We start from the raw sequence: 25,820 nt of genomic DNA, 5'->3' as shown, positions 1-25,820 counted from the left end.
ATTTTTCAACTTTCAAGCTTGAGAACCATCCAAAAGGTATCCAATGACATTTTTCATAACTTTTGATCAATTTCAAGCTTGAAAACCATCAAATGGGCTCTCAAGATGAAAATTACGTATTTTTTACGTAAAAATTACGTATTTTTTACGTAATTTTTATTTTTCAACTTTCAAGCTTGAGAACCATCCAAAAGGTATCCAAAGGCATTTTTCATAACTTTTGATCAATTTCAAGCTTGAAAACCATCAAATCGGCTCTCTTAGTCAAAATTACTATTTTTAATAGATACATTCGAAGAAGCGTATGAAAAGATATTGTTCGATTTTAAAGTAACTAAATATGAACAAACTCAAGTTAAACGTAAATAAGACGAAACTTACTGAATTAAATGAAAACGCATTGAATTTTAAAAACTGTGATATTGAAATCGTGAAGGAAACGAAATACCTTGGTGTGATAATTGATGACAAACTTAATTTAAAAAAGACCGCAGAACATGTTAAGCAGAAAATGGCAAAAATGGTTGGTTTCCTAAACAGAAACAGGAAAAAAATCCACACGAAACAAATTGACCTTGTACAAATGAATGGTTGGAGCCCATATCGACTACTGCAGCTCAATACTGAACCTGAAAAGAAAAGAAGAAATTAAAGCACTACAAAAAATTCAAAACAGAGCGATAAGAATCTTGACGCATGGAAATATAGAAAGCAGTGTTTGTCGAATGTTACAAGAAACTAATTTGTTAAGTGTCTACCAACGTGCATCGTTTAATGTTTTAATTTTAATTTTTAAGGCAACGAAAAAATCAACTCGCGAATTAGAAAGAAAAAACATTCAAAAAGACATTCAAAGACATTTTTCGTAATTTTTGATAAATTTCGAACTCAAAAATAACAAATTCGAAAAAAAAATCATTTACAAAAAATTTTTAAAAAATCTCCGTAAACTTTATTCAATTAAAAAATAAAAAAAAAGTTCCTTTAAATTTTTTTTTCACATCTAACTATCCCTACCTAATATATATAAACACACATGCCATCATATATGAGCTATAGCACCAATGGCAATACATCAACGTACGCCTTGTCTCAATTTGGTACGTTTAATAGAGAATCAGCGGAGAGTTACTTTTATTTGCTTTCGATCGGCCGTTATAAACAGACACGATTTTCGACTTGCTAAAAAATAAAGCTTAAAAATTCATCAAAAAAAGTGTTGTTTATAAAAGAAAGATAAAACAAGAAAATACCCAAAAATTATAAACAGGCCGAAAAATTTAAATATTATCAAAAAAGTGGATAAAAATCATAAATCAACATAAAATTTGCCAATAAAATAAATATTAAAGAAAAATATTTATTTAAAAAAGTTGAATTAATAGCAAAATATATAAAAATAAAAAAATAATATATTAAAAGTGTATTAAACTATTCGTTATTTAAAAAAAAATATTAATTTATTAAAAAAAAATATTTGTGTAAAAATATTAGGTAAGTTCCGTTAGTCAAAAAAAAAATTAATTTCCGTCAAAATCCTTGAAAAAGTGATAAATTACCCCCGAAAAAATTAACTTTCTAATGAAAATAAAAATAAAAAATGCGAAAGTATTAATAAATAAAAAAAAACATCGCGTCATTGTTTTTCGCATAATTTTACAAATAAAAAAAAAACTAATTCTACAAACACACGTCAGTGATATTTTTTACCGATAACTCTAACGAGTCATTAAACAAATGTTGTTTATTTCTTGTCGCAACAATTTAACAAAAAATAACAAATGCTCAAAAGAAGCGCCCAGGCGTGCTTCTCATTAAAATGACGATAAAGTCCTACATCACACAGAACGCCGTGTGACAGAAAAATTAACACGTTTCACGTTTTTGTGCCAAATATTTTTTTTTTAAATTTTATATCGTACGATCGGACGATATTCCGTTCGACAAAAAATAAAAAAGTTACTTAATGCTAAGTAGCAAAATGTGTAAAGTGTAAGAGCGTAAGGTGATTCGTCATATGAACGTTCGATATTTGCTTTTGCTGGCTTGCGCATGTATTGCTCTGTATTTATAAGCGTAGAGTAAAAAAAAATTATGGGCTCGTTTTTCGCTCTCGAGACGTTACGTCATGTATTTTTGCGAAATAATTTCTTATCTTTTCTAAAGGGGTTTTCTGACCGCGATTTTATTGAGTAACTTTTGTTTATTTAATTTTTTTTTTTTTTGAAAAAAATGACTTTAAAGAAACTTCGCGATAAATTTCACGAAAATTAAATTAAAGCAAAAATTTATTTTTAAACAAAATTAAATTAAAAGGATATTGACTCTCAAATTTTTTGTCATATTAACATATTTATTTTTATTTTTTTTTTACAGAATTACCGCATCAAAAATGAAATTACTTCATCACAAACCGCTACTCATCACTGTTGTAGGATTAATTACCGTGTTATGCTTTAATAGTGCATTGTGTGATATTTTCGATAAAAATGAAAATTTCGAAGAATTTAGTGATAATTTTATAAGTAGTGAAGACGAAATAATCGAAAATTACGATGAAAACGTGAATCATGTGAATCGCCACAGACACAAATCCAAACAGAACCATTTGCACAACAGATCAACGGAAAATTTCCTGCTCACGGATTACTTGATGGATGGCGAGATGGAACGCAGGATCAGTTTCAATGGCTTGACAGCAAAAGAGACGAGTTTAGGAAATAATAGGTGAGTTTTTTTTTATTAAAAAATAAATCATTCTCGTGGGCGCATCGACACAAAGCTACCAGTTCAGTAATAAAATTAACCTTAAAAAAATATATCACTTTATAAAATATGGCGATAAATCAATTTCACACACCAAAAATGTTGTTCAAGCTTACAACTGTAAATTTTGAAAAAAATCAATAAACGATAAATTTGAAATTTTTTTAGTTAAATCACTTTTTTTGGAGATAAAAATCTACAAAGTATCATATTTTTATGAAGTTGTTGAGTTAATCAAATCAAGCCCTTTAACGGAAAGCTACCATAAAAAAATAATAAATAAACAAATATTTAAATGGCCATAAAATTATTAGCTATTTACGGAAACGAGAAAAAAAATCTATGAAATCACATCATTATTTGTGTGATTGGCAATTAAGTTCAGCGGCAATTAATATTCATAAGTGCGAGTTTAATTGAAGTTCATTGAGCTTTCTCTTGCTCTCTGTATTGGCTGTGTTGTGCCATTATTAACTAGATTACAAATAATTGATCGTTTGTCGTGACTTTAATTGATATTTGTCTCCAGATTGAGATCTTGACGCATGATAGAATGAATCAATCTGAATATTATTAAAAATAATAATAATAAACAATTTTTTTTCATGTTTTTCTTGAGTTGGATGCTTTTTAATGAAATTTTAATTTTTTCTAATTTTTTAAAATAATTTTTTATGCTTGGTTTGAATTAATTGAAAAATATTAATTATTTGTTGTTTTCGAGTCATCTTGATCTGAAAAGAAAAAAAACAGGTTTAAATTAATAATTTAGTAAAAAAAAAAATTTTAAGAAATTTTCTTATTTTTTACTTTTTAGGACTTTATTAAAGTTAATTTTAATTTTTTTTAAATAAAAAAAAAATTAAAAAAATAAAAAAAATTAAAAATAAAATTAAAAAAAAAAAAATAAAATTAAAATAACATTTTTTTTTATAAATTAATTAAATTTATAAAAAAAATTAAAAAAATCAATTTTTTCAAAATAATTTTTTTTTAAAATTAAAATTAAAAAAAATAAAAAAACAATTAAAATTAATTAATGAAAAAATTTAATTAAAATTTATTAAAAATATTTAAAGTAAAAATTAGAATTTTCATTAAAAAAATTTAAAAACATTTTTTTTTATTTTTTTTTTACTTTTTAGAACACAGAAAAATTTTTAATAAAAAAAATTGAAATTATTAAAAAAAAAAAAAAAAAAAAAATTTCTTATTAAAAAAAAAAAATAAAAATTAATTTCAATTTTTAATAATCTCGATATATATAAAAAATTGAAAAATTTATTATTTTCAAGTTAAAATATATTTATTTTTGTAATTTTTAGAAAATTTTTAAAGTTAATTTTTTTTATTAAATAAAATGTTTTTTAAAAATTTCGATCTCAAAAAAAAAAAAATTAAATTTATTTTTATTAATTTTTATACTTTTTAGAACACTTCTAAAATTATTTTTTAATATATTTTTTTAAAAAGTTTTTTTTTGTATTTTTTTTCTATTCGTGCACCAGTTAATTATTTATTTATTCATTCGTCTCATTGGTATTCCAATTAATTATTTTGATTAAAATTTTTACTTTGATGAAATTTTTACACTTACAAAGTATCTCATTAGTAAATAAACTAAAAAATTGCTCGTAAAACGCTATTTTTAGTTTCAAGGCAAAATTTTACGACAAATTAATCAAAAAATAAATAAATAACAACAAAAAAAATGACATTTGAGCACATTTCCTTGCCTGTTTGTCTCGCATTAGAACAAGAAATGTCTCGCCTCGCGAAAGTTTTATTATTAGATTTGTATCAGTAACTGATATAAATAATAACGAACATAACAATAGCGACGACATTCAAGAAAAGACAAAAATAAGTGGCGTGATTAGATCTGTAATTGACAATTTGCCAAACATACATCGCATAGAAAGTGAACACACCTCCGATCATCCGATTTATTTTTTTCGAGAATGTTGCGTAATTTTGAAGGAAGTCGGAATATTTTGCAGTAATTAAAAAGGACAAGTTAATCAACGAAAATTAGACGAGAGTGCATCAAGTTCAGTCAATTAAGATTTTTATTCTAGAACGTCAGACGTGTAATTATTTTATTATTAGCGTGCCATTTTCGCGTATTCATGTGATGTAACGCGAGAGTCGCGTGTAGACGAGCCCCCATTCACAATTCATTCACATTCCGATGAAATATTTTTGTTTACAAGTACCTCGAAAAACAGTTTTTTTTCTTGAAAAATTTCCAAACGAAAAAATTTCACAATGTCATGTTGTTGTCTTTGCTTGGCACGGAGACAATTAGTAAGTAGGCGCTGTAGAGGAAGCAGAAAATGATTTATTTAAATAAATTTTAACTCATTTGTTTACAAACAAACATTTTAAGAGAGTTAACAAGATACTTAAGGTTTTTACGAGTGCATGGCGTTAAAACAAAAGAAATTTCGAAAAGTCGAGAATTGATGAATGACATAAAAAAAACAAAGTGTCGAAGAAATTCTTTGGGCAATTTGTCAATGCATGGTCAACATGTTCAAATTTCATCTTAAGTGATTCGAACATGACGAAATTATAAACAAATGTTGTTATTTGTCGTTAACAGGACACCCGTAAGCCAATTGTTTGTTGATGTCGTAAAGTGCCCGTCTCAAATTTCTCCCTCACACGATTTATGAATATTTTTAGGCGAGGGGAGCTTATTGAGGATAACTCAATAAAAATTATCGGATAATATGTAACAAATCTGTGGTTTTTTGGAGGGAAAATATTTTTATGTTATTTTTGTGACATATGTCAAAATTTTTAAGATGTTTTAAAAATATTTTTATTGAATTTTATTTGAAATATTACGATTTTTTATTTAATTATCTTTAATTTAATTTTTTAAAAGATTAAAAAAATAATTAATTAAAAAAAATAAATTTATTTAAAAAAAAAATAATTTAAAAATAAAATTAATTTAAATTTTAAAAATTAAATTTTCAATTATTTTTTTATTTAATTAACTTCAATTTAATTTTAATTTTAAAAATATAAATTATTTAAAAAAAAATTAAAATAATTTTTGAAATACAGAAAAAATGTTTTTATAATTTTTAACATTGTCTTCAGTTTAATATTTTTTGAAAATTATGCTTTTTTATATAAATTTAAATTATTAAAATTTTATTTTAAAAATTAAAAAAAAAATAAAATAATTTTTCAAAAATAGAAAAATAATTTTATAAAAGTATTTTTTAAATATTAAAAATTGTCTTTATTTTAAAATTTTTTTTTTTTTTAAATCCAATAACTTTGATAAATTATAATTTTTTATTCAATTAAAAAAAAATATTTTAAAATAATTTTTTTTTAATTATTTTTTTTTAAAAGAAATTAATTAAAAAAAATTAAATTAATTGTTTAAATACAGAAAAATGTTTTTATTAAAATTTTCTTAATTTTTTGAATTGTCTTCAGTTCAATATTTTTCAAAAAAAAATTTTAAAATTAAAAGAAAAAAAATATTTTTAAAGAATTTTAATTTAATATGAAAAAATTAATTATTTTTTTTTTATTTTTTTAATATAGAAATTTCTTGACTTTTCGATTTTTTTTCAGTTCTTAAAAAAAAAATAGATGTGCATTAGAAGCCATCAACAATGTAAGCCACGCGAGAAACCCGCTAATCAATTAAATTTTGAAATACGTTTTAATTCAATTTATTCCGTTCGTAATGTAAAATGTCTTGAATACCATTTATATGCTAATCAACTTCAATTTAGATGCAATTTTATGATACTTGTCAGAAATGTTTTAACTATTTTTTATATTTATTTGTTATTTCTTTTACTGCAACAAGCATCAAAGTTGTTACAGTTTTTTTTTTGGTGTGTAAATAATTTCACTTGATCGCTCTTTCCGAGATTTATCTCCAATAAAAACGAGATTACCATATGGTTAAAGGCACAGAATATGTTGTTGAACATAATCGTTAACATCGAGAAATGCAGCAACTGGTTGCCCTCTTGTTACTTTTTTTTATTATTTTTTTTCGTTTAAAGTGCGTGTATGACAATTTGAGTCGTATTTTGTGAAAAAGAAACGATTTACTTTAATCCGCCTACGTGCAAATCGCTTGTCATAAACTGAAAATATGAATGCATTACGCGCATAAGTGCTTGTGAGCATAATAATAGTGCGACTAATTAAAAATAAGCGCAGCTATTGATTGGATCGTTTTTCACACGCAACTCGTTTTGTCTTGTTTTTCATAAAAAATTTACAACGAGAGAAAAATAAAAAAAATTCTTACAAGATAAAATCTTGAGATAAATAATAAATTAACCAATAAAATCAAGTGACAAGGTTTTTGACAAACAAAAAAAAATGCTTTTTATGGGGACAAGACGTGTTCTATTGAAAATGTTGCCATAAATCGTTTTGTTTCTTTTTTTTTTTTTTGAATCAGTTGAAAAATGACTTTATAAACAAATGTTTGGAGAAATGAAATAAATCTGATTTTTTTTTCTTTTCTTTTTGTGGGCATCCAAGTTGGGTTATAGTTCAAAGACACTTTTTTTAAGTGATTAATTTATATGTCATTCATCATTATTTGTATTGAATTACGGTTAAAATTTCATCCGACTAATAACTGGGTCAGTTTAATTGAAAACTCGAGGAGAAACTAGATTTTGAAATATTTTTAAAGCACTTTTTTTCATAAAAAAAAATTTTTTTGGCGGAAAAATTGTAAATTTTTTTTTTTCATTTTAAATTTAATAAATTTTTAAATTAATTTAAAATTTAAAAATAAAATTTAAAAATTTAAAATTTTAAAATTTAATTAAAAAAAAATAAAAATTTAAAATGAAAAAAAAAATTAAATAAAAATTTAAAAATTTAAAAATTTTAATAAATTAAAATTTTATTAAAAAAATTAAAAATATTTTTTAAAAATTTATTTTAATTCAAAAGTTGTTTAAAAATTATTTAATATGAATAATTAAATTAAAAAATAATTAATTTAAAAATAATTAAAAAAATTTAAATTTTTTAATATATTTTGAACAATTTTTTTTAAATTCAAAAATTTAAATAATTTAAAATTATAATATTTTTTTAATTTTTTATAATTTTTTATCTAAATATATTTTAATATAATTTTTGAATTTTTTAACAATTGAATTCAACTTAATTAAGTATTTAAATAAATAATTATTTATTATTATTATTATTGATAATAAATTTAAAATTTTTCTTCTTTCAAAAAAATTCTCATGAAATGACCCATTCAAAAAAAATTCTCATAAAATTCCTGAAATGAAAAAAAAATATTACCGTAATGTAGATAATGTTAAGAGAATTTTTTTTTTTTTTAAATAAAAAATATTAAAAATTCTTAGCTTGATTTTTTTTAAAATAAGAATTTGAAATAAAAATTGTTAAAAGATTGAATTTTTAATTCTTTTTCGTTAAAAGGATAAATTTTCAATTTTTTTAAAATTATCTACTTTACGGTACTTCATGTCATATTGCTCTAAATATCTAAAAAAAAAATTGTCATCTCATCGTCAAAGGCGTTCTAAACAATTTTTCTTTGAAACGCATTAATGATGACTTTGATACCTCTTCATTAGATGACTCCGAAAAACTTAGATAATTGCTACTTTATTAATAAACTGATCTCTATTTGCCTCTCAACTAGATTCCGAATCAAGGTGCTTCTCATCATGTTAATTATCTTATCACGTCTCTTATACGTCTATTTATCCGTTTTTTCGATTCCAATATCGCTTTTAGTTAACCAGTTATTCTTCTTGTTAACTTTATTTTTTCATTAATGAAAAAAAAATCGATCGAAATGAAGGAGAAGAGAAGAAAGGAAACACACAAAAAAGTAAAGGTCATTAAATTAATATAGTACGAAAAATTCCGAGAACGAAATATCGATCGATTATGCGCATTTTTAATCAGCCGGTAACTTTTTCGTGATCATACGATTTTTTTTTGTTTTTTTTTCTCTCCCACGAAAAAAAAATCTAAAAAAAAAATTGAAAGTGAATTAAAAAAATTTTTTTTTTTTGCAGTAAATCAATCAGTTTATGGCAGTTATCGGATGGCAAGGCGTTTCTCCAAGTAATTTTCACATCGGAACATCAACTGATCGATTGCGAATACGTTCGTCAACGGGACTTGGTGAAACATTTTCTCCAAAAATTCTATCAAGAAGTGTCTCAATCGAAAGCGCACAATTTCTCGACTTCTTACTTGAACAACATTCCGCATCGCCATCATCATCCCCATCTCTCCGATCACGAATTCCGTCAATTTATCGATAACGGAGTTTTGGCATCAGAACTTGAGGATTTCGCAAGTAACGGCCTGACTGACGAGAAATTCGAGGACGAAGCGCGAGAATATGGCTTGAGAAATGCCGTTTATAAAAAATTAAATGACGAAAATGACTTACCTGAAGAACTCCGAAGATGGATGGATGTTCGTGCGTTACGAGTCATGTGCAACAAACGTCATCGACAAATGAAGCAACTTGCTGCGGCGATAAATGGCGACAACGAGAGTGAACGTACGGAGGCGGAAGAACATTTAAACCGGTAAGTTTCTTAATTTTTTTTCCTCTTTGGACTGTTTGGACGTTACTAACAAAAAAATCACAAAAAAACACAAGCACAATTCCTAACTAACGTTCCTTTGCACCGAAAAAAAAAATCATCAGCACACAAAAATTGTCACTTATCGCATCATTGAAATCTTTGAAAAGCACATTTCTTTTCACACTCATTGCGCATCTCCCAATACCTTCGCTACCGACATATGTTCCGTTCATTCGATGAAAATGTGTAGCGAAAATTGGAAAAGGGGAGGGAAAAATTGCTTGAATTTCATTTTTTTATTGGTTTGTTTAATGATCTTTTTTAGCAAGTAGGTTACATTTTTTCACTTTTTTTTATTTTTTTTTAAATTGTAAAGTAGTTCAAAGCTAAAGTAGAAAAATAGACATTTTTATGTGGGACTATCCTTTTCATGCATTGTTCAAGTGACATTTGAATGAAATGTGCACGAGACAATAGAACAGTAATTAGCATCATAACAATTATTATGCTAGTTTATTATTATTATTTTTGCATAATAGTTGTTGTTGAATTGTTGTCGAGTAGATTTAGTGACAGGGCGTTTTAAAACGTTTTAAAGAATGCACAAAGGAAACTGTCAGCAAATTGACGCAGTGTGGCATTGAATTTTAAATGCTTCTTTTTGAAAGAGTTTTTAAATTTTCTATAAGAAATTAATTTTGTAAGATTTTAAAAGAATATTTAATTTTTTTTGTTTCTGAAAATTATTCATATTTTTTTCTGCAAAAATTTAAAACAAAACTAAGTATATTTTTTTTATTAATTTTAAGTCAAAAGTTTTAAAATTCTTTTACTAAAGAATTCATAAAGGTTATTGTCCTGTTCAATGTTCAAAAATTAAAAAAAATCTTTTAATTTAATTTTTTTTTACAAATTTTTTTTTAAATAAATTACCTAAATTTAATTAATTTCTAAAAATTAAATTAATTTAGGTAATTTAAATAAATTAATTAATTTTATTTTTTCAATTTTTTGTTAAATTTTAAATTAATTGAATTTTCAATTAATTTTTTTTTTAAATTTTGGATTTTTTTTTAAATTAAATTTTTCAAAATATATTTTCATCATTTCGATTTTATTTCTAATTATTTATTTTTAATAATTTAATTTTAATTATTTTTAATTAATTGAATTTAATTTATTTTTTCAAAATTTTGAAAAATATTGAGAAAAAAAATTATTTTCCTGTTCGTAATAAAATAAAAAGCCAAAATTATTAAAACTTAAATTTTTTAAAAATATTTTTCACTCATTTTGATTTTTTTTATTTGAAATATATTTTAATTTAAAAATTAAATTAATTTAATAATTTTAATCAATTAATTTTTATAATTTTTAGTTAATTTTGAAATTAATTTAATTTTTATTTATTTTTAATTTATAATTTATTTTAATAAAATTTTTAATTTTCGAAAAAAATTTTTTTTGTTTGTAATTTTGAAATATATTTATTTAAAATAAAGCCAAACTTTTTTTAATAAATTAAATTAAATTAAAATATTTTTGGAATTTTTTCGATATTAAAAAATATTGAGAATTTTGAGAAATAAAATAATTCATAATAAAATGAAAAACCAAAAGTTATTAAAATTAAATTTAAAAAAAAAATTTTTTACTCATTCTAATTTTTTTTTAATTCAGTTATTTAATTAAATTTATTTTGAATATTTTTTTAATTAAAGTTTTCACAATTTTTAAATTTTACATTCAGAAAAAAAAATAATTTTTTAATTTAAAAATTTTTTTTTTTAAATTTTAAAATAATTTTAATTTTTTATTGAAAAAAAATAAAATTTTTCTATGAAGTATTTATGAAATTTTGCCACAAAACGCCCTGTTTCTTAAAAAAAAAACTTTAAAGTAGTACAAAAATGTCATTTATTCAAATTTTAAGTAGAATTTATTCCATCACAACAATTTTCATCATTCATGTACAAAACAAAATTTAAACGTCCTTCACACTTTTATTGCCATTCATCATGCATAAAATAATGCCATAAAGTCCGTTTAATCCGGATGTGGTTTTTCAAACTTTTCATCTCTCTTCTCACATCACATTTTTATGTTTTTATGTGAGTGTCTCGTGTATGTGTGTTGTTCCCATTTTCCGACATTTGAATAACACACATTCGCCTTTCGAGACACAATTTGCTTCGCTTGCTTCCTTTTCTCTCTCTTTTTATAATTTTTGGCTTGTTCAATGTCTTATCGTAAAAAAAAAATTATTATTTTTGTGTGATAGGCAAAAACGAGCATTGGCAGATTGGTTTTTGGCTCCGAACACGCAATGGTGCGGCAGGGGGAATCGAGCCGAAAAATACACGCATTTGGGCGGGAATCGCGCCGATGCTTGTTGTCGGAAACACGATCACTGTAAATTTATTATAAAGGGCATGACGACAAAATGGAATTTATTCAATTATCGTCCCTACACGATAAGTCACTGCAGTTGCGATATCAGGTTAGCTATGATTTTCTTATTATTTTTTTTTAAGAGTTCTCACAAATGTCAAAATTTATCTTTAAATTCAGAGCAAATAGTAAAAATGTTTAATTTTTAATCAAAATTTGTCAAAAAAATGAAAAATTTCATAAATGTCAATTCAAAAAATGACAGTTTGAAATTCGTAAATCGCCTTTCGCTAATTCAAAATTTTTTAAAACATTTTTTATTTTGCTTCTGTTTCATTTTTAAAATTATTTTGGGCAAAAAATACAAATTGTGAGTTCTCAAATTATTTTTTAAATTATATTTTATAAGTTGGCGATTGTCTCAGGCAATAAAAATTGAAAAAAAAAATTATCCGTGTGCATGATGATGTTCAATGTTGTTATTCAAAAGGTGCTGTTGTGTTAAATGTACGCAAAAAAAAACGAGCAACGTCGTTCCTAATCCGATTTACAATCCTAAGTCCTTTTCCATTTCCTTTCTTTCTCTAATCATAACAACCAAAGTAAACAATTTTCCGATTTTCCTCTAACAAATCTTCATATGTGAATCAAATCAACACGAACACAAGAACAATAAACATTTTGGACTTAAATCACGGACTTAAAAAAAATAATTTCTCAGACAGACGACGACCTTTCTTGAAAAAAAAAAATCTTAATTTTTTCCTTACGTGAAAAAAAACAGCAAAAAACGAGATTTATCGAGTATGTTACGCATTCCGGGCACAAAATGGTGCGGCGCTGGCTGGAGTGCGACAAAATATGCGCATTTAGGCGGCTTATCGAGAGCGGATCGGTGTTGCCGAAAGCACGACACAACGTGCCCTTACTGGATTTTGGGCTTCGAAACGAAATACGGACTGTTTAATTGGCGCGTGGGCACTCTCATGCACTGCAGTTGCGACGAAAGGTAAATTCTAACAAGTGTACTTTTTTTTTTTGGTTTTCTGCTGTAAAGATGCTGTAAACATCAATCATCTCATGGGTGTCTTGTTTAAAGATGTAAACTGTGAGGTGACGACTTTTCTCGGGATCTTGTAAAATAAATAAACATGAGACATCAAATTTAGCTCGACATCACTCAACGACGAAGTAAAAAATTCTTCAGTGTCTCCGTTAATGCTGATGCTGTGTCTCGAACAGAAGAGAATAAGAGACTAATTTGAGAAATTATCTTATCTTGATGATCGTTTACCTTTTTTAAGTGTTTAGAACAGATTTTTTTTTTGTTTAAAGATGCTGTTGACGAGACATCAGCATGTGATGATCCAATTAATATTATTTTGTTATTTAATTATCTCGGGCGTTTATCTGAAAAAAATTTAAAAAAAAAATTGTTTTTAACGAATTTGATATTTGTCTGTCTGTAAAATTAAATATTTTTTATAAAAAGGTTTAATTTTAAAAATTTTAATTAATTTTTGAAATTTTTATTATTTTTTTTTTCAATTTTTTTATCATTTTAAATAATTTAAAAAAAATTATTTAATTTATATTTTTTAAAGTTTTTTAAAAAATTTTCAATTAATTTTAATAAATTTTTAATTTTTGTCATTTTTATTTTTTAAATTAAAATTTATTTATTTTAAAAATTTTTCAAGTTCAATTTTTTCTAAATTTTTAATTAAAAAAGTTAAAAAATTTTTATTATTTATTAAAAAATATGAAATTAACTCTTACATTTTTAAACAAATTTTTTCATAATTTTTTTCTCGATTTTTTTAATTATAATTTTTTTATTAAATTTATTTAATTCTCGGCTTTATAATTAAAATTAATTTATTTTTAATTTTTTTTTGAAGTACTTTATATTTAAATATTTTTTCAATAAGTTTTCAAATCTATTTTTTTTAAATAATTAATTTAATTATTTTATTTTAATAAAAAAAAAAAATAATTAAATTTACCAAAAATTTTAATTGTCAAATTTTTTTTCACAATTTTAGTTTATAAATATTAAATTTATTTCTTTTTTTAAATTAAAATTTGTTTATTTTAAATTTTTAATTCTTTTTATTTTTCAAATAATTTTTTTTATAAAATTTTTAATTAATAAAATTTTTAAATTAATTAATTTAAATATTTTATTAATTAATAAATTTTTTATTATTTAAAAAAAAAATAAAATTAATTTTAAAAGCGCTCAAGTCTCAACAAAATATTTTTTTCTTTCTTAAAAATTTTTTTTTATTTTTTTTTTTTAACATTTAAAACTTCAATAGATAAACAGAAGGTTCATTTTATTTTATGAATTCAACTTCCTCACAAATCATATTTATGATTGTCTTTAACTTTTATGACACAACCATCCATAAAATCATTGACCACGTAAAAAGTCATAAAATTGATTTTTTTACTTACCATCGTCGCCAACGTCGTTTTATCAAAAATCTCTTGTCACTAACATTGAATTTTTTTGAGAGAATGCACTTGCAAGGTGTTGCAAATTTAAAAGTGTGTACCAATTCTTCATGGCATTTATCTTGAAATATTTTTTGGGGAAAAGTGTGAAAGTATCTGTTTTTGTCATTTTTATCACCAATTCAATTCAATGAAAAATTTCTTCTTCTTTTCGTCTTTAAAAGAATTTGTAATTTATGGATTTTCTTTATCGTTTCGTGTTTTTTTCGAATCCTTCTAAATGGTTCAGGTACAAAAACTCGTCTCGGGGCGAAAGAAAGAGGAGAAATTATTAATGAGAAGCCATCACGTTAATGTCTCAATTTCTCGTTTATAATCAATTTCTATTAATGAGATTAATTAATTGAATCTTGTAATAAAATTTGTCTTCGAGTGATAATATTTTTATTAATTTTGTGGCTTGGAAATGTTTTTCGATTTATCGTTATTACCATCAATAACTCACCTTTTTTATCCTTTTCTCATCTCTGATGAAATTATCTGTGACTAATATTTCCTCATGTTCGAATGTCACCCCAAATGTTAAATTTTTCGTGCGCGAAGGTCTCTCACTTGCTATCTTAATAACTTATGCATCACTGAATTTATGGCCAATTGATTTTACTTCCTTCTGAAAAAATTGAGCAAAAAAAGTGAGTTACGCACAAAACTTTTTATTATTGACTTTAATTCCTTTTTAAAAGAATGAAAAAGAAAAAATTCTCGGAAATTCATTCCAGACATCAAAGATAGTAAAAATTGATTGTGGTTTATTTCACATTATTTCTCACAATTTTTTCTCATTTCTGCCAAAAAGACAAAAAAAAAACGTAAAAATGTCGCGTGCAAGTATCGATTCTTCGAGAGACGAACGAAAAGTTTCACGAACGAAACAATCATGTAGGTAGGCGATGATGCGTAAAGATAAGCAAAAATGCATACATTTCATATTTATTACTTAACTTAGTGGAAATAAAATGTAGATCTGAGAAATTTGATATAGACTATTTTAGTGTCTATTATTGTGAAAAAGACAGCAGAACAAACAGACTTCATTTCAAAATTCATCACAGATTTTAATCTGCTAATTGATGGGATTTATGGACATGAGGGAGGAGAAGAATTCAATAAAATAACAAAAAAAAGAGGCAAAACAATTTTTACACCTTTTGTGCGATTTACGTTCATTACCTGTGAACTGCTGTGTGTGTACAAAGTGAACAATAAAAGGAGATCAAATATCAAAAACACACAAGCAGTAAAGTTATCATAATAATAAAAAAATTTCGAGAAACTCGATTGAAGTAAAAAAAAATGGAAATGTGAGCGTATTTTGATAATTTTAAATGAATTTTCATGACTTAAAAATATTATATGAAAAATAAAAGTATAAAATTCTGTCTTAAAATATTAAAAAAAAAAATTAATATTTTTTATTAAATATTTAAAAAAAATTGAAGAATTTTTTAAAAAATAATTTAATATATTTCTTTAAATAATTTATTTTTTTATTTGTCATTTTTAATTTCTCATTTAGTTTTTTATTTCTTAAAATTAAAAAATATAGGTATATATACTTTTCTTAAAATATTAAAACAATTTTTTTAAATATTAATTTTATTTTTAATTTTGAAATAATTTTATAATTTTTTTGAAAAATTTAAAAGATTTTTTTTAATAATATATTTTTTTTGTAATTAAATATTTTTAATTTATCATTTCCTACTATTTTTAAAATAATTTTTTAATTATTTTTTAATTTTATTTAAATAATTTTATAATTTTTCTTAAATATTAAAAAAAACTTTTAATTAAAATATTTCTTCATTTAAAATTTATTTTCTTTTTCTAAAATTTAAATATCATTTTTTTAATAATTTTATATTTTTTTAAAGAAACTTTACATTTTTCTTAAAATTTTTTTCATTGAAACCTTGAAACCTTGAAATTAAATTTTTCGAGATTAAAAAAAAATTTAATAAACTAATTCACAAATAATCGAAATACCTACTTTAATAATTTTTTAATATTTTTTTTAAATATTGAAAATTTTGTATTAAAAATTTAAAGAATTTTTTAAAAATAATTTAATATATTTTAAAATAATTTTATTTTTTTATTTGGTTTTTTTTTGATATTTTTTTTATTTCTCATTTAATTTTTTATTTCTTAAAATTAAAAAAAAAAATAAATTTTTCTTAAATTAAATTTTTTTAAAAATATTTAATTTTTTTTTAATTTTCAAATTTATTATTTAAAATTTTTATCAAAAAAAATTTAATTAATTTTTTTTTTTTAATTTTTCACAATTCAAGAAAATTTATTTTTAAAAAATTAATTTTTAACAATTTTCACATAAAAACAGACAGACATCCCTAAAAACGCAAAATTTTCCATAAAAAACGTCTCAAGCGTAATATTTAACTCATAAGTAGGAGACGTAAATTTATCACAAAACACTTCTTTCATACATTGACTGCGAATTTTTATTGTTGCACGAGCTCCGCACAGAGTTTTTGCACCGTATTATCATATCGCATTGTCTGGAGTTTTATTTTTCTCCATATACTCAAGTTCGTACATTGTTTTTTTTTCGCAAAAAAAAAAAAAATTTTTTTTCATAGAACATAAAAATAAAGATTTAACATGCTTTAATATCATCATCGTTCGCTCATACGGGCAGGCATGCAGCGAGAAGCGAGTCAAGAGAGCATAAATGATACATAAATGTCAACAACAAATGCACAACATAAACAATGAATGATTGTAGGACAGTTGAGGAAAAAAACGGGCGATAATAAAAAAAAAGTTCGAGAAAAAAAGTTGGGACATAAATTAAGAAATTAATTGGATAACAAGAAATTCTTTTTTTTTTCAGGTGTTTGGAATATTTAACGCCTGATTACAAAAAAAAAGAATAAAAGAAAAGAACAAAAAAAAAATTTTTTTGAGAGTAAAAAAGGGGAAAATCATAGTAATTGGTTATTGGAGTGGAAGTTTTAAATCAAGCGCCAAACGTGTCGTTTTCATGATTTTGCCATTTTTGGTGCAATTTGCGGATCACTTTCTGTTTCGCAGCTTCTTACTTCAATCAAACGTCACATTACAGCAAATTTCACGCCAAAAAAAGATTATTCTAATTCCTCCAAGAAGTCGAGAGAGTCTCATTAATTGACCAGACAAGAGATTAACGTTTCACGAGTGGCAATCAATTTGATGTCTGTAACACACGAGATGCCTTTTTTGTGCTTTCGAAAGTCGTACGGAAGCAATTTTGGTTTGTCTGAATATTTTTCGTCTTTTATTTAGTGCTCGGTTTGGAATATTTATCCATACAAGTGAAAGTAATGACACTAAAAGGTCCTTTTTTGCTGATTTCATCAACTTACCCTCCGTTGTCGTTTGTGTGCAACTGTTTTGAAGAGTTTGTGACGAATTCGATTCAATTATCACTTAATCCCGTCGTAAAAGGGAGACATGGAATCGATTTCAATTGTGTGTGGTTTTTGCATCTGCCTAATAATGATCGCCAATTTGTCTCACTTTTAACTGTAAAATTACTCAATTTTAACGTAATTTAATTTTTTTTTCACAGATTCCGAACTTGTCTCAAAATGGCAGATTCCGCCGATGCAAATATGGTAGGCAGAGTTTTTTTCAATGTCCTGCAAACGAAATGCTTCGTCCTGAAACCCGAAAAAATCTGCAAAGAACGCTCTTGGTGGGGTCAATGCACGAAAAAGGGAATGCGGAAACGTGCTCACATCCGAGACAATAGAAAATTTTAAAAAAATTATGAAAAATAAATCAACAAAAATACAAGAAGTTTCCTATTAATCTTAGATAACGTTAACGAAATTTTCCAATTTATTTATTAAAAAAAAAATAATTAATTAATGTTGGTCACTTTTAGTGTGTAATTAATGTAAATAATTAAAAATATTTATAGCAAAGTAGATTACAATGTCTCTCCAAGACGAGACAGCATTTAATAAATACGAAGAGATTTTGTAGTAAGATGCCAAAGAAAAAAAAATATTTATTTTGAAAATCTTCCATAATTACTGAAAATTGTAAGATACAAAAAAAAATTGTAACTAAAATCAAATACTACTTAAAGATAGTGATATTAAAGATAAAAAATGTTAGATTATTAAGAATTTACACGTGCGAAAAGATTTTTCAACGTAAAATTAGTTGAACGCTAATTTGTAAATATTTATTACTAAATAGAAGAAAATTAATGTTAAGGATAAGAATGAAATAAAAATGATGTTTATAAATAAAAATTTACGTAATTCATTAGGAAAATTTGTTTTTTTTTATTTTAATTTTTTTTTGATTCGGAGGTAAGTTTTTAATTTTTTTTAATTAAAATTTTTTCTCCTAAAGAAAAATTTAAAGAAATTTAACTAATTTTTTAAATTTAAATTAAAAAATCTAATTTTTTTCATAAAATTCTTCATTCTTTTTTCAAAATCGATCGAAATTTCTAAAATTCTTTCTCAGATTTATATTTTTTATTTTTTACAAAATTATTTATTTATTTTTATCATTTTTGATCATTTTATAACTCAAAACCGCCAAAAAATTGAAACTGAAAAAAATTTTTTTCTTTGACATAGTTTTATTTTGAAAACTAAATCAAGAGAAAAACTATGTCAAAAACTGTGTCAAAAACTGTGTCAAAGCAATTTTTGTCAAATCTTAATCCAAATTCATCAAAATTTGTCTGAGGGCTCTAATTTATCATTTTTAATCATTTTATAACTCAAAACTGCCAAAAAATTGAAACTGAAAAAAAAAATTTCTTTGACATAGTTTTGTTTTAAAAACTAAATCAAGAGCAAAAAAAACTGTGTCAAAAACTGTGTCAAAGCCATTTTTTGTCAAATCTTGCTCCAAATGGATTGAAATTTGTCAGAAGGCTCTAATTTATCATTTTTAATCATTTTATAACTCAAAACTGCCAAAAAATTGAAACTGAAAAAAAAAATTTCTTTGACATATTTTTGTTTTAAAAACTAAATCAAGAGCAAAAAAAACTGTGTCAAAAACTGTGTCAAAAACTGTGTCAAAGCCATTTTTTGTCAAATCTTGCTCCAAATGGATTGAAATTTGTCAGAGGGCTCTAATTTATCATTTTTAATCATTTTATAACTCAAAACTGCCAAAAAATTGAAACTGAAAAAAAAAATTTCTTTGACATAGTTTTGTTTTGAAAACTAAATCAAGAGCAAAAAAAACTGTGTCAAAAACTGTGTCAAAGCATTTTTTGTCAAATCTTGCTCCAAATGGATTGAAATTTGTCAGAAGGCTCTAATTTATCATTTTTAATCATTTTATAACTCAAAACTGCCAAAAAATTGAAACTGAAAAAAAAAATTTCTTTGACATAGTTTTGTTTTGAAAACTAAATCAAGAGCAAAAAAAACTGTGTCAAAGCCATTTGTCAAAGCAATTTTTTGTCAAATCTTGCTCCAAATGGATTGAAATTTGTCAGAAGGCTCTAATTTATCATTTTTAATCATTTTATAACTCAAAACTGCCAAAAAATTGAAACTGAAAAAAAAAATTTCTTTGACATAGTTTTGTTTTAAAAACTAAATCAAGAGCAAAAAAAACTGTGTCAAAAACTGTGTCAAAGCCATTTTTTGTCAAATCTTGCTCCAAATGGATTGAAATTTGTCAGAAGGCTCTAATTTATCATTTTTAATCATTTTATAACTCAAAACTGCCAAAAAATTGAAACTGAAAAAAAAAATTTCTTTGACATAGTTTTGTTTTAAAAACTAAATCAAGAGCAAAAAAAACTGTGTCAAAAACTGTGTCAAAGCCATTTTTTGTCAAATCTTGCTCCAAATGGATTGAAATTTGTCAGAAGGCTCTAATTTATCATTTTTAATCATTTTATAACTCAAAACTGCCAAAAAATTGAAACTGAAAAAAAAAATTTCTTTGACATAGTTTTGTTTTAAAAACTAAATCAAGAGCAAAAAAAACTGTGTCAAAAACTGTGTCAAAGCCATTTTTTGTCAAATCTTGCTCCAAATGGATTGAAATTTGTCAGAAGGCTCTAATTTATCATTTTTAATCATTTTATAACTCAAAACTGCCAAAAAATTGAAACTGAAAAAAAAAATTTCTTTGACATAGTTTTGTTTTAAAAACTAAATCAAGAGCAAAAAAAACTGTGTCAAAAACTGTGTCAAAGCCATTTTTTGTCAAATCTTGCTCCAAATGGATTGAAATTTGTCAGAAGGCTCTAATTTATCATTTTTAATCATTTTATAACTCAAAACTGCCAAAAAATTGAAACTGAAAAAAAAAATTTCTTTGACATAGTTTTGTTTTAAAAACTAAATCAAGAGCAAAAAAAACTGTGTCAAAAACTGTGTCAAAGCAATTTTTGTCAAATCTTGCTCCAAATGGATTGAAATTTGTCAGAAGGCTCTAATTTATCATTTTTAATCATTTTATAACTCAAAACTGCCAAAAAATTGAAACTGAAAAAAAAAATTTCTTTGACATAGTTTTGTTTTAAAAACTAAATCAAGAGCAAAAAAAACTGTGTCAAAAACTGTGTCAAAGCCATTTTTTGTCAAATCTTGCTCCAAATGGATTGAAATTTGTCAGAAGGCTCTAATTTATCATTTTTAATCATTTTATAACTCAAAACTGCCAAAAAATTGAAACTGAAAAAAAAATTTTTTTTTGACATAGTTTTGTTTTAAAAACTAAATCAAGAGCAAAAAAAACTGTGTCAAAAACCGTGTCAAAGCAATTTTTGTCAAATCTTGCTCCAAATGGATTGAAATTTGTCAGAAGGCTCTAATTTATCATTTTTAATCATTTTGTAACTCAAAAAATTGAAACTGAAAAAAAAAATTTCTTTGACATAGTTTTGTTTTAAAAACTAAATCAAGAGCAAAAAAAACTGTGTCAAAAACTGTGTCAAAGCCATTTTTTGTCAAATCTTGCTCCAAATGGATTGAAATTTGTCAGAAGGCTCTAATTTATCATTTTTAATCATTTTATAACTCAAAACTGCCAAAAAATTGAAACTGAAAAAAAAAATTTCTTTGACATAGTTTTGTTTTGAAAACTAAATCAAGAGCAAAAAAAACTGTGTCAAAAACTTTGTCAAAGCCATTTTTTGTCAAATCTTGCTCCAAATGGATTGAAATTTGTCAGAAGGCTCTAATTTATCATTTTTAATCATTTTATAACTCAAAACTGCCAAAAAATTGAAACTGAAAAAAAAAATTTCTTTGACATAGTTTTGTTTTAAAAACTAAATCAAGAGCAAAAAAAACTGTGTCAAAAACTGTGTCAAAGCCATTTTTTGTCAAATCTTGCTCCAAATGGATTGAAATTTGTCAGAAGGCTCTAATTTATCATTTTTAATCATTTTATAACTCAAAACTGCCAAAAAATTGAAACTGAAAAAAAAAATTTCTTTGACATAGTTTTGTTTTAAAAACTAAATGGATTGAAATTTGTCAATCAAGAAAAAATTGCTGAAAAAAAACTGACATAGTTTTGTTTTAAAAACTAAATCAAGAGCAAAAAAAACTGTGTCAAAAACTGTGTCAAAGCATTTTTTGTCAAATCTTGCTCCAAATGGATTGAAATTTGTCAGAAGGCTCTAATTTATCATTTTTAATCATTTTATAACTCAAAACTGCCAAAAAATTGAAACTGAAAAAAAAATTTCTTTGACATAGTTTTGTTTTAAAAACTAAATCAAGAGCAAAAAAAACTGTGTCAAAAACTGTGTCAAAGCCATTTTTTGTCAAATCTTGCTCCAAATGGATTGAAATTTGTCAGAAGGCTCTAATTTATCATTTTTAATCATTTTATAACTCAAAACTGCCAAAAAATTGAAACTGAAAAAAAAAATTTCTTTGACATAGTTTTGTTTTAAAAACTAAATCAAGAGCAAAAAAAACTGTGTCAAAAACTGTGTCAAAGCCATTTTTTGTCAAATCTTGCTCCAAATGGATTGAAATTTGTCAGAAGGCTCTAATTTATCATTTTTAATCATTTTATAACTCAAAACTGCCAAAAAATTGAAACTGAAAAAAAAAATTTCTTTGACATAGTTTTGTTTTAAAAACTAAATCAAGAGCAAAAAAAACTGTGTCAAAAACTGTGTCAAAGCCATTTTTTGTCAAATCTTGCTCCAAATGGATTGAAATTTGTGAAGGCTCTAATTTATCATTTTTAATCATTTTATAACTCAAAACTGCCAAAAAATTGAAACTGAAAAAAAAAATTTCTTTGACATAGTTTTGTTTTAAAAACTAAATCAAGAGCAAAAAAAACTGTGTCAAAAACTGTGTCAAAGCCATTTTTTGTCAAATCTTGCTCCAAATGGATTGAAATTTGTCAGAAGGCTCTAATTTATCATTTTTAATCATTTTATAACTCAAAACTGCCAAAAAATTGAAACTGAAAAAAAAAATTTCTTTGACATAGTTTTGTTTTAAAAACTAAATCAAGAGCAAAAAAAACTGTGTCAAAAACTGTGTCAAAGCCATTTTTTGTCAAATCTTGCTCCAAATGGATTGAAATTTGTCAGAAGGCTCTAATTTATCATTTTTAATCATTTTATAACTCAAAACTGCCAAAAAATTGAAACTGAAAAAAAAAATTTCTTTGACATAGTTTTGTTTTAAAAACTAAATCAAGAGCAAAAAAAACTGTGTCAAAAACTGTGTCAAAGCCATTTTTTGTCAAATCTTGCTCCAAATGGATTGAAATTTGTCAGAAGGCTCTAATTTATCATTTTTAATCATTTTATAACTCAAAACTGCCAAAAAATTGAAACTGAAAAAAAAAATTTCTTTGACATAGTTTTGTTTTAAAAACTAAATCAAGAGCAAAAAAAACTGTGTCAAAAACTGTGTCAAAGCCATTTTTTGTCAAATCTTGCTCCAAATGGATTGAAATTTGTCAGAAGGCTCTAATTTATCATTTTTAATCATTTTATAACTCAAAACTGCCAAAAAATTGAAACTGAAAAAAAAAATTTCTTTGACATAGTTTTGTTTTAAAAACTAAATCAAGAGCAAAAAAAACTGTGTCAAAAACTGTGTCAAAGCCATTTTTTGTCAAATCTTGCTCCAAATGGATTGAAATTTGTCAGAAGGCTCTAATTTATCATTTTTAATCATTTTATAACTCAAAACTGCCAAAAAATTGAAACTGAAAAAAAAAATTTCTTTGACATAGTTTTGTTTTAAAAACTAAATCAAGAGCAAAAAAAACTGTGTCAAAAACTGTGTCAAAGCCATTTTTTGTCAAATCTTGCTCCAAATGGATTGAAATTTGTCAGAAGGCTCTAATTTATCATTTTTAATCATTTTATAACTCAAAACTGCCAAAAAATTGAAACTGAAAAAAAAAATTTCTTTGACATAGTTTTGTTTTAAAAACTAAATCAAGAGCAAAAAAAACTGTGTCAAAAACTGTGTCAAAGCCATTTTTTGTCAAATCTTGCTCCAAATGGATTGAAATTTGTCAGAAGGCTCTAATTTATCATTTTTAATCATTTTATAACTCAAAACTGCCAAAAAATTGAAACTGAAAAAAAAAATTTCTTTGACATAGTTTTGTTTTAAAAACTAAATCAAGAGCAAAAAAAACTGTGTCAAAAACTGTGTCAAAGCCATTTTTTGTCAAATCTTGCTCCAAATGGATTGAAATTTGTCAGAAGGCTCTAATTTATCATTTTTAATCATTTTATAACTCAAAACTGCCAAAAAATTGAAACTGAAAAAAAAAATTTCTTTGACATAGTTTTGTTTTAAAAACTAAATCAAGAGCAAAAAAAACTGTGTCAAAGCAATTTTTGTCAAATCTTGCTCCAAATGGATTGAAATTTGTCAGAAGGCTCTAATTTATCATTTTTAATCATTTTATAACTCAAAACTGCCAAAAAATTGAAACTGAAAAAAAAAATTTCTTTGACATAGTTTTGTTTTGAAAACTAAATCAAGAGCAAAAAAAACTGTGTCAAAAACTGTGTCAAAGCCATTTTTTGTCAAATCTTGCTCCAAATGGATTGAAATTTGTCAGAAGGCTCTAATTTATCATTTTTAATCATTTTATAACTCAAAACTGCCAAAAAATTGAAACTGAAAAAAAAATTTCTTTGACATAGTTTTGTTTTGAGAACTAAATCAAGAGCTGTAAAACTGTGTCAAAGCCATTTTTTGTCAAATCTTGCTCCAAATGGATTGAAATTTGTCAGAAGGCTCTAATTTATCATTTTTAATCATTTTATAACTCAAAACTGCCAAAAAATTGAAACTGAAAAAAAAAATTTCTTTGACATAGTTTTGTTTTAAAAACTAAATCAAGAGCAAAAAAAACTGTGTCAAAGCCATTTTTTGTCAAATCTTGCTCCAAATGGATTGAAATTTGTCAGAAGGCTCTAATTTATCATTTTTAATCATTTTATAACTCAAAACTGCCAAAAAATTGAAACTGAAAAAAAAAATTTCTTTGACATAGTTTTGATTTGAAAACTAAATCAAGAGCAAAACTAAATCAAAAACTGTGTCAAAGCCATTTTTTGTCAAATCTTGCTCCAAATGGATTGAAATTTGTCAGAAGGCTCTAATTTATCATTTTTAATCATTTTATAACTCAAAACTGCCAAAAAATTGAAACTGAAAAAAAAATTTCTTTGACATAGTTTTGTTTTAAAAACTAAATCAAGAGCAAAAAAAACTGTGTCAAAAACTGTGTCAAAGCAATTTTTGTCAAATCTTGCTCCAAATGGATTGAAATTTGTCAGAAGGCTCTAATTTATCATTTTTAATCATTTTATAACTCAAAACTGCCAAAAAATTGAAACTGAAAAAAAAAATTTCTTTGACATAGTTTTGTTTTAAAAACTAAATCAAGAGCACAAAAAACTGTGTCAAAAACTGTGTCAAAGCCATTTTTTGTCAAATCTTGCTCCAAATGGATTGAAATTTGTCAGAAGGCTCTAATTTATCATTTTTAATCATTTTATAACTCAAAACTGCCAAAAAATTGAAACTGAAAAAAAAAATTTCTTTGACATAGTTTTGTTTTAAAAACTAAATCAAGAGCAAAAAAAACTGTGTCAAAAACTGTGTCAAAGCCATTTTTTGTCAAATCTTGCTCCAAATGGATTGAAATTTGTCAGAAGGCTCTAATTTATCATTTTTTAATCATTTTGCAACTCAAAACTGCCAAAAAATTGAAACTGAAAAAAATTTTTTTCATTGACATAGTTTTGTTTTCAAAACTAAATCAAGAGAAAAACTATGTCAAAAACTGTGTCAAAGCAATTTTTGTCAAATCTTGCTCCGAATGCATAAAAATATAAATTTATTTTAAATTTATTAAAATTTAATTAAAAATTAAAACTTTTATGATTTATTTGATTTAAAAATATTTTTTATATAGTTTTTTTTTTAACAAAAATTAATTTCAAATTAAAAATTTAAAATTTAATTAATTAATTAATTTTAAAAAATTAAATTAAAAATGTTATTAAATAATTTAAATTTTTAATATTAATTACCT

The 25,820-nt window shown here is 24.1% G+C and overlaps 1 protein-coding gene across 3 annotated transcripts; it reads left to right on the top strand.

Annotated features, from left to right (window-relative positions):
* The first annotated feature begins 1,164 nt into the window (after positions 1-1,164).
* On the top strand, positions 1,165-18,505 carry LOC134832017 (uncharacterized). 3 transcript variants are annotated; one of them, XM_063845921.1, is made up of 6 exons: positions 1,165-1,494; positions 2,377-2,727; positions 8,838-9,362; positions 11,644-11,862; positions 12,538-12,762; positions 17,848-18,505. In XM_063845921.1, the coding sequence occupies exons 2-6, from the start codon at positions 2,393-2,395 to the stop codon at positions 18,038-18,040; spliced, it is 1,497 nt and encodes a 498-aa protein (XP_063701991.1). In that variant the 5' UTR covers positions 1,165-1,494; positions 2,377-2,392; the 3' UTR covers positions 18,041-18,505. The 3 variants fall into 3 exon arrangements, with proteins under 3 accessions (XP_063701991.1, XP_063701975.1, XP_063701983.1); XM_063845905.1 differs by lacking the exon at positions 11,644-11,862; XM_063845913.1 differs by lacking the exon at positions 12,538-12,762.
* Positions 18,506-25,820: the final 7,315 nt, after the last annotated feature.

Source organism: Culicoides brevitarsis, chromosome 1, assembly GCF_036172545.1.
Source record: "Culicoides brevitarsis isolate CSIRO-B50_1 chromosome 1, AGI_CSIRO_Cbre_v1, whole genome shotgun sequence".
NCBI classification, from domain to species: Eukaryota; Metazoa; Arthropoda; class Insecta; order Diptera; family Ceratopogonidae; genus Culicoides; species Culicoides brevitarsis.
Note: the sequence above shows the minus strand (reverse complement) of the source record. Positions and strands in the feature narration are given on the sequence as shown.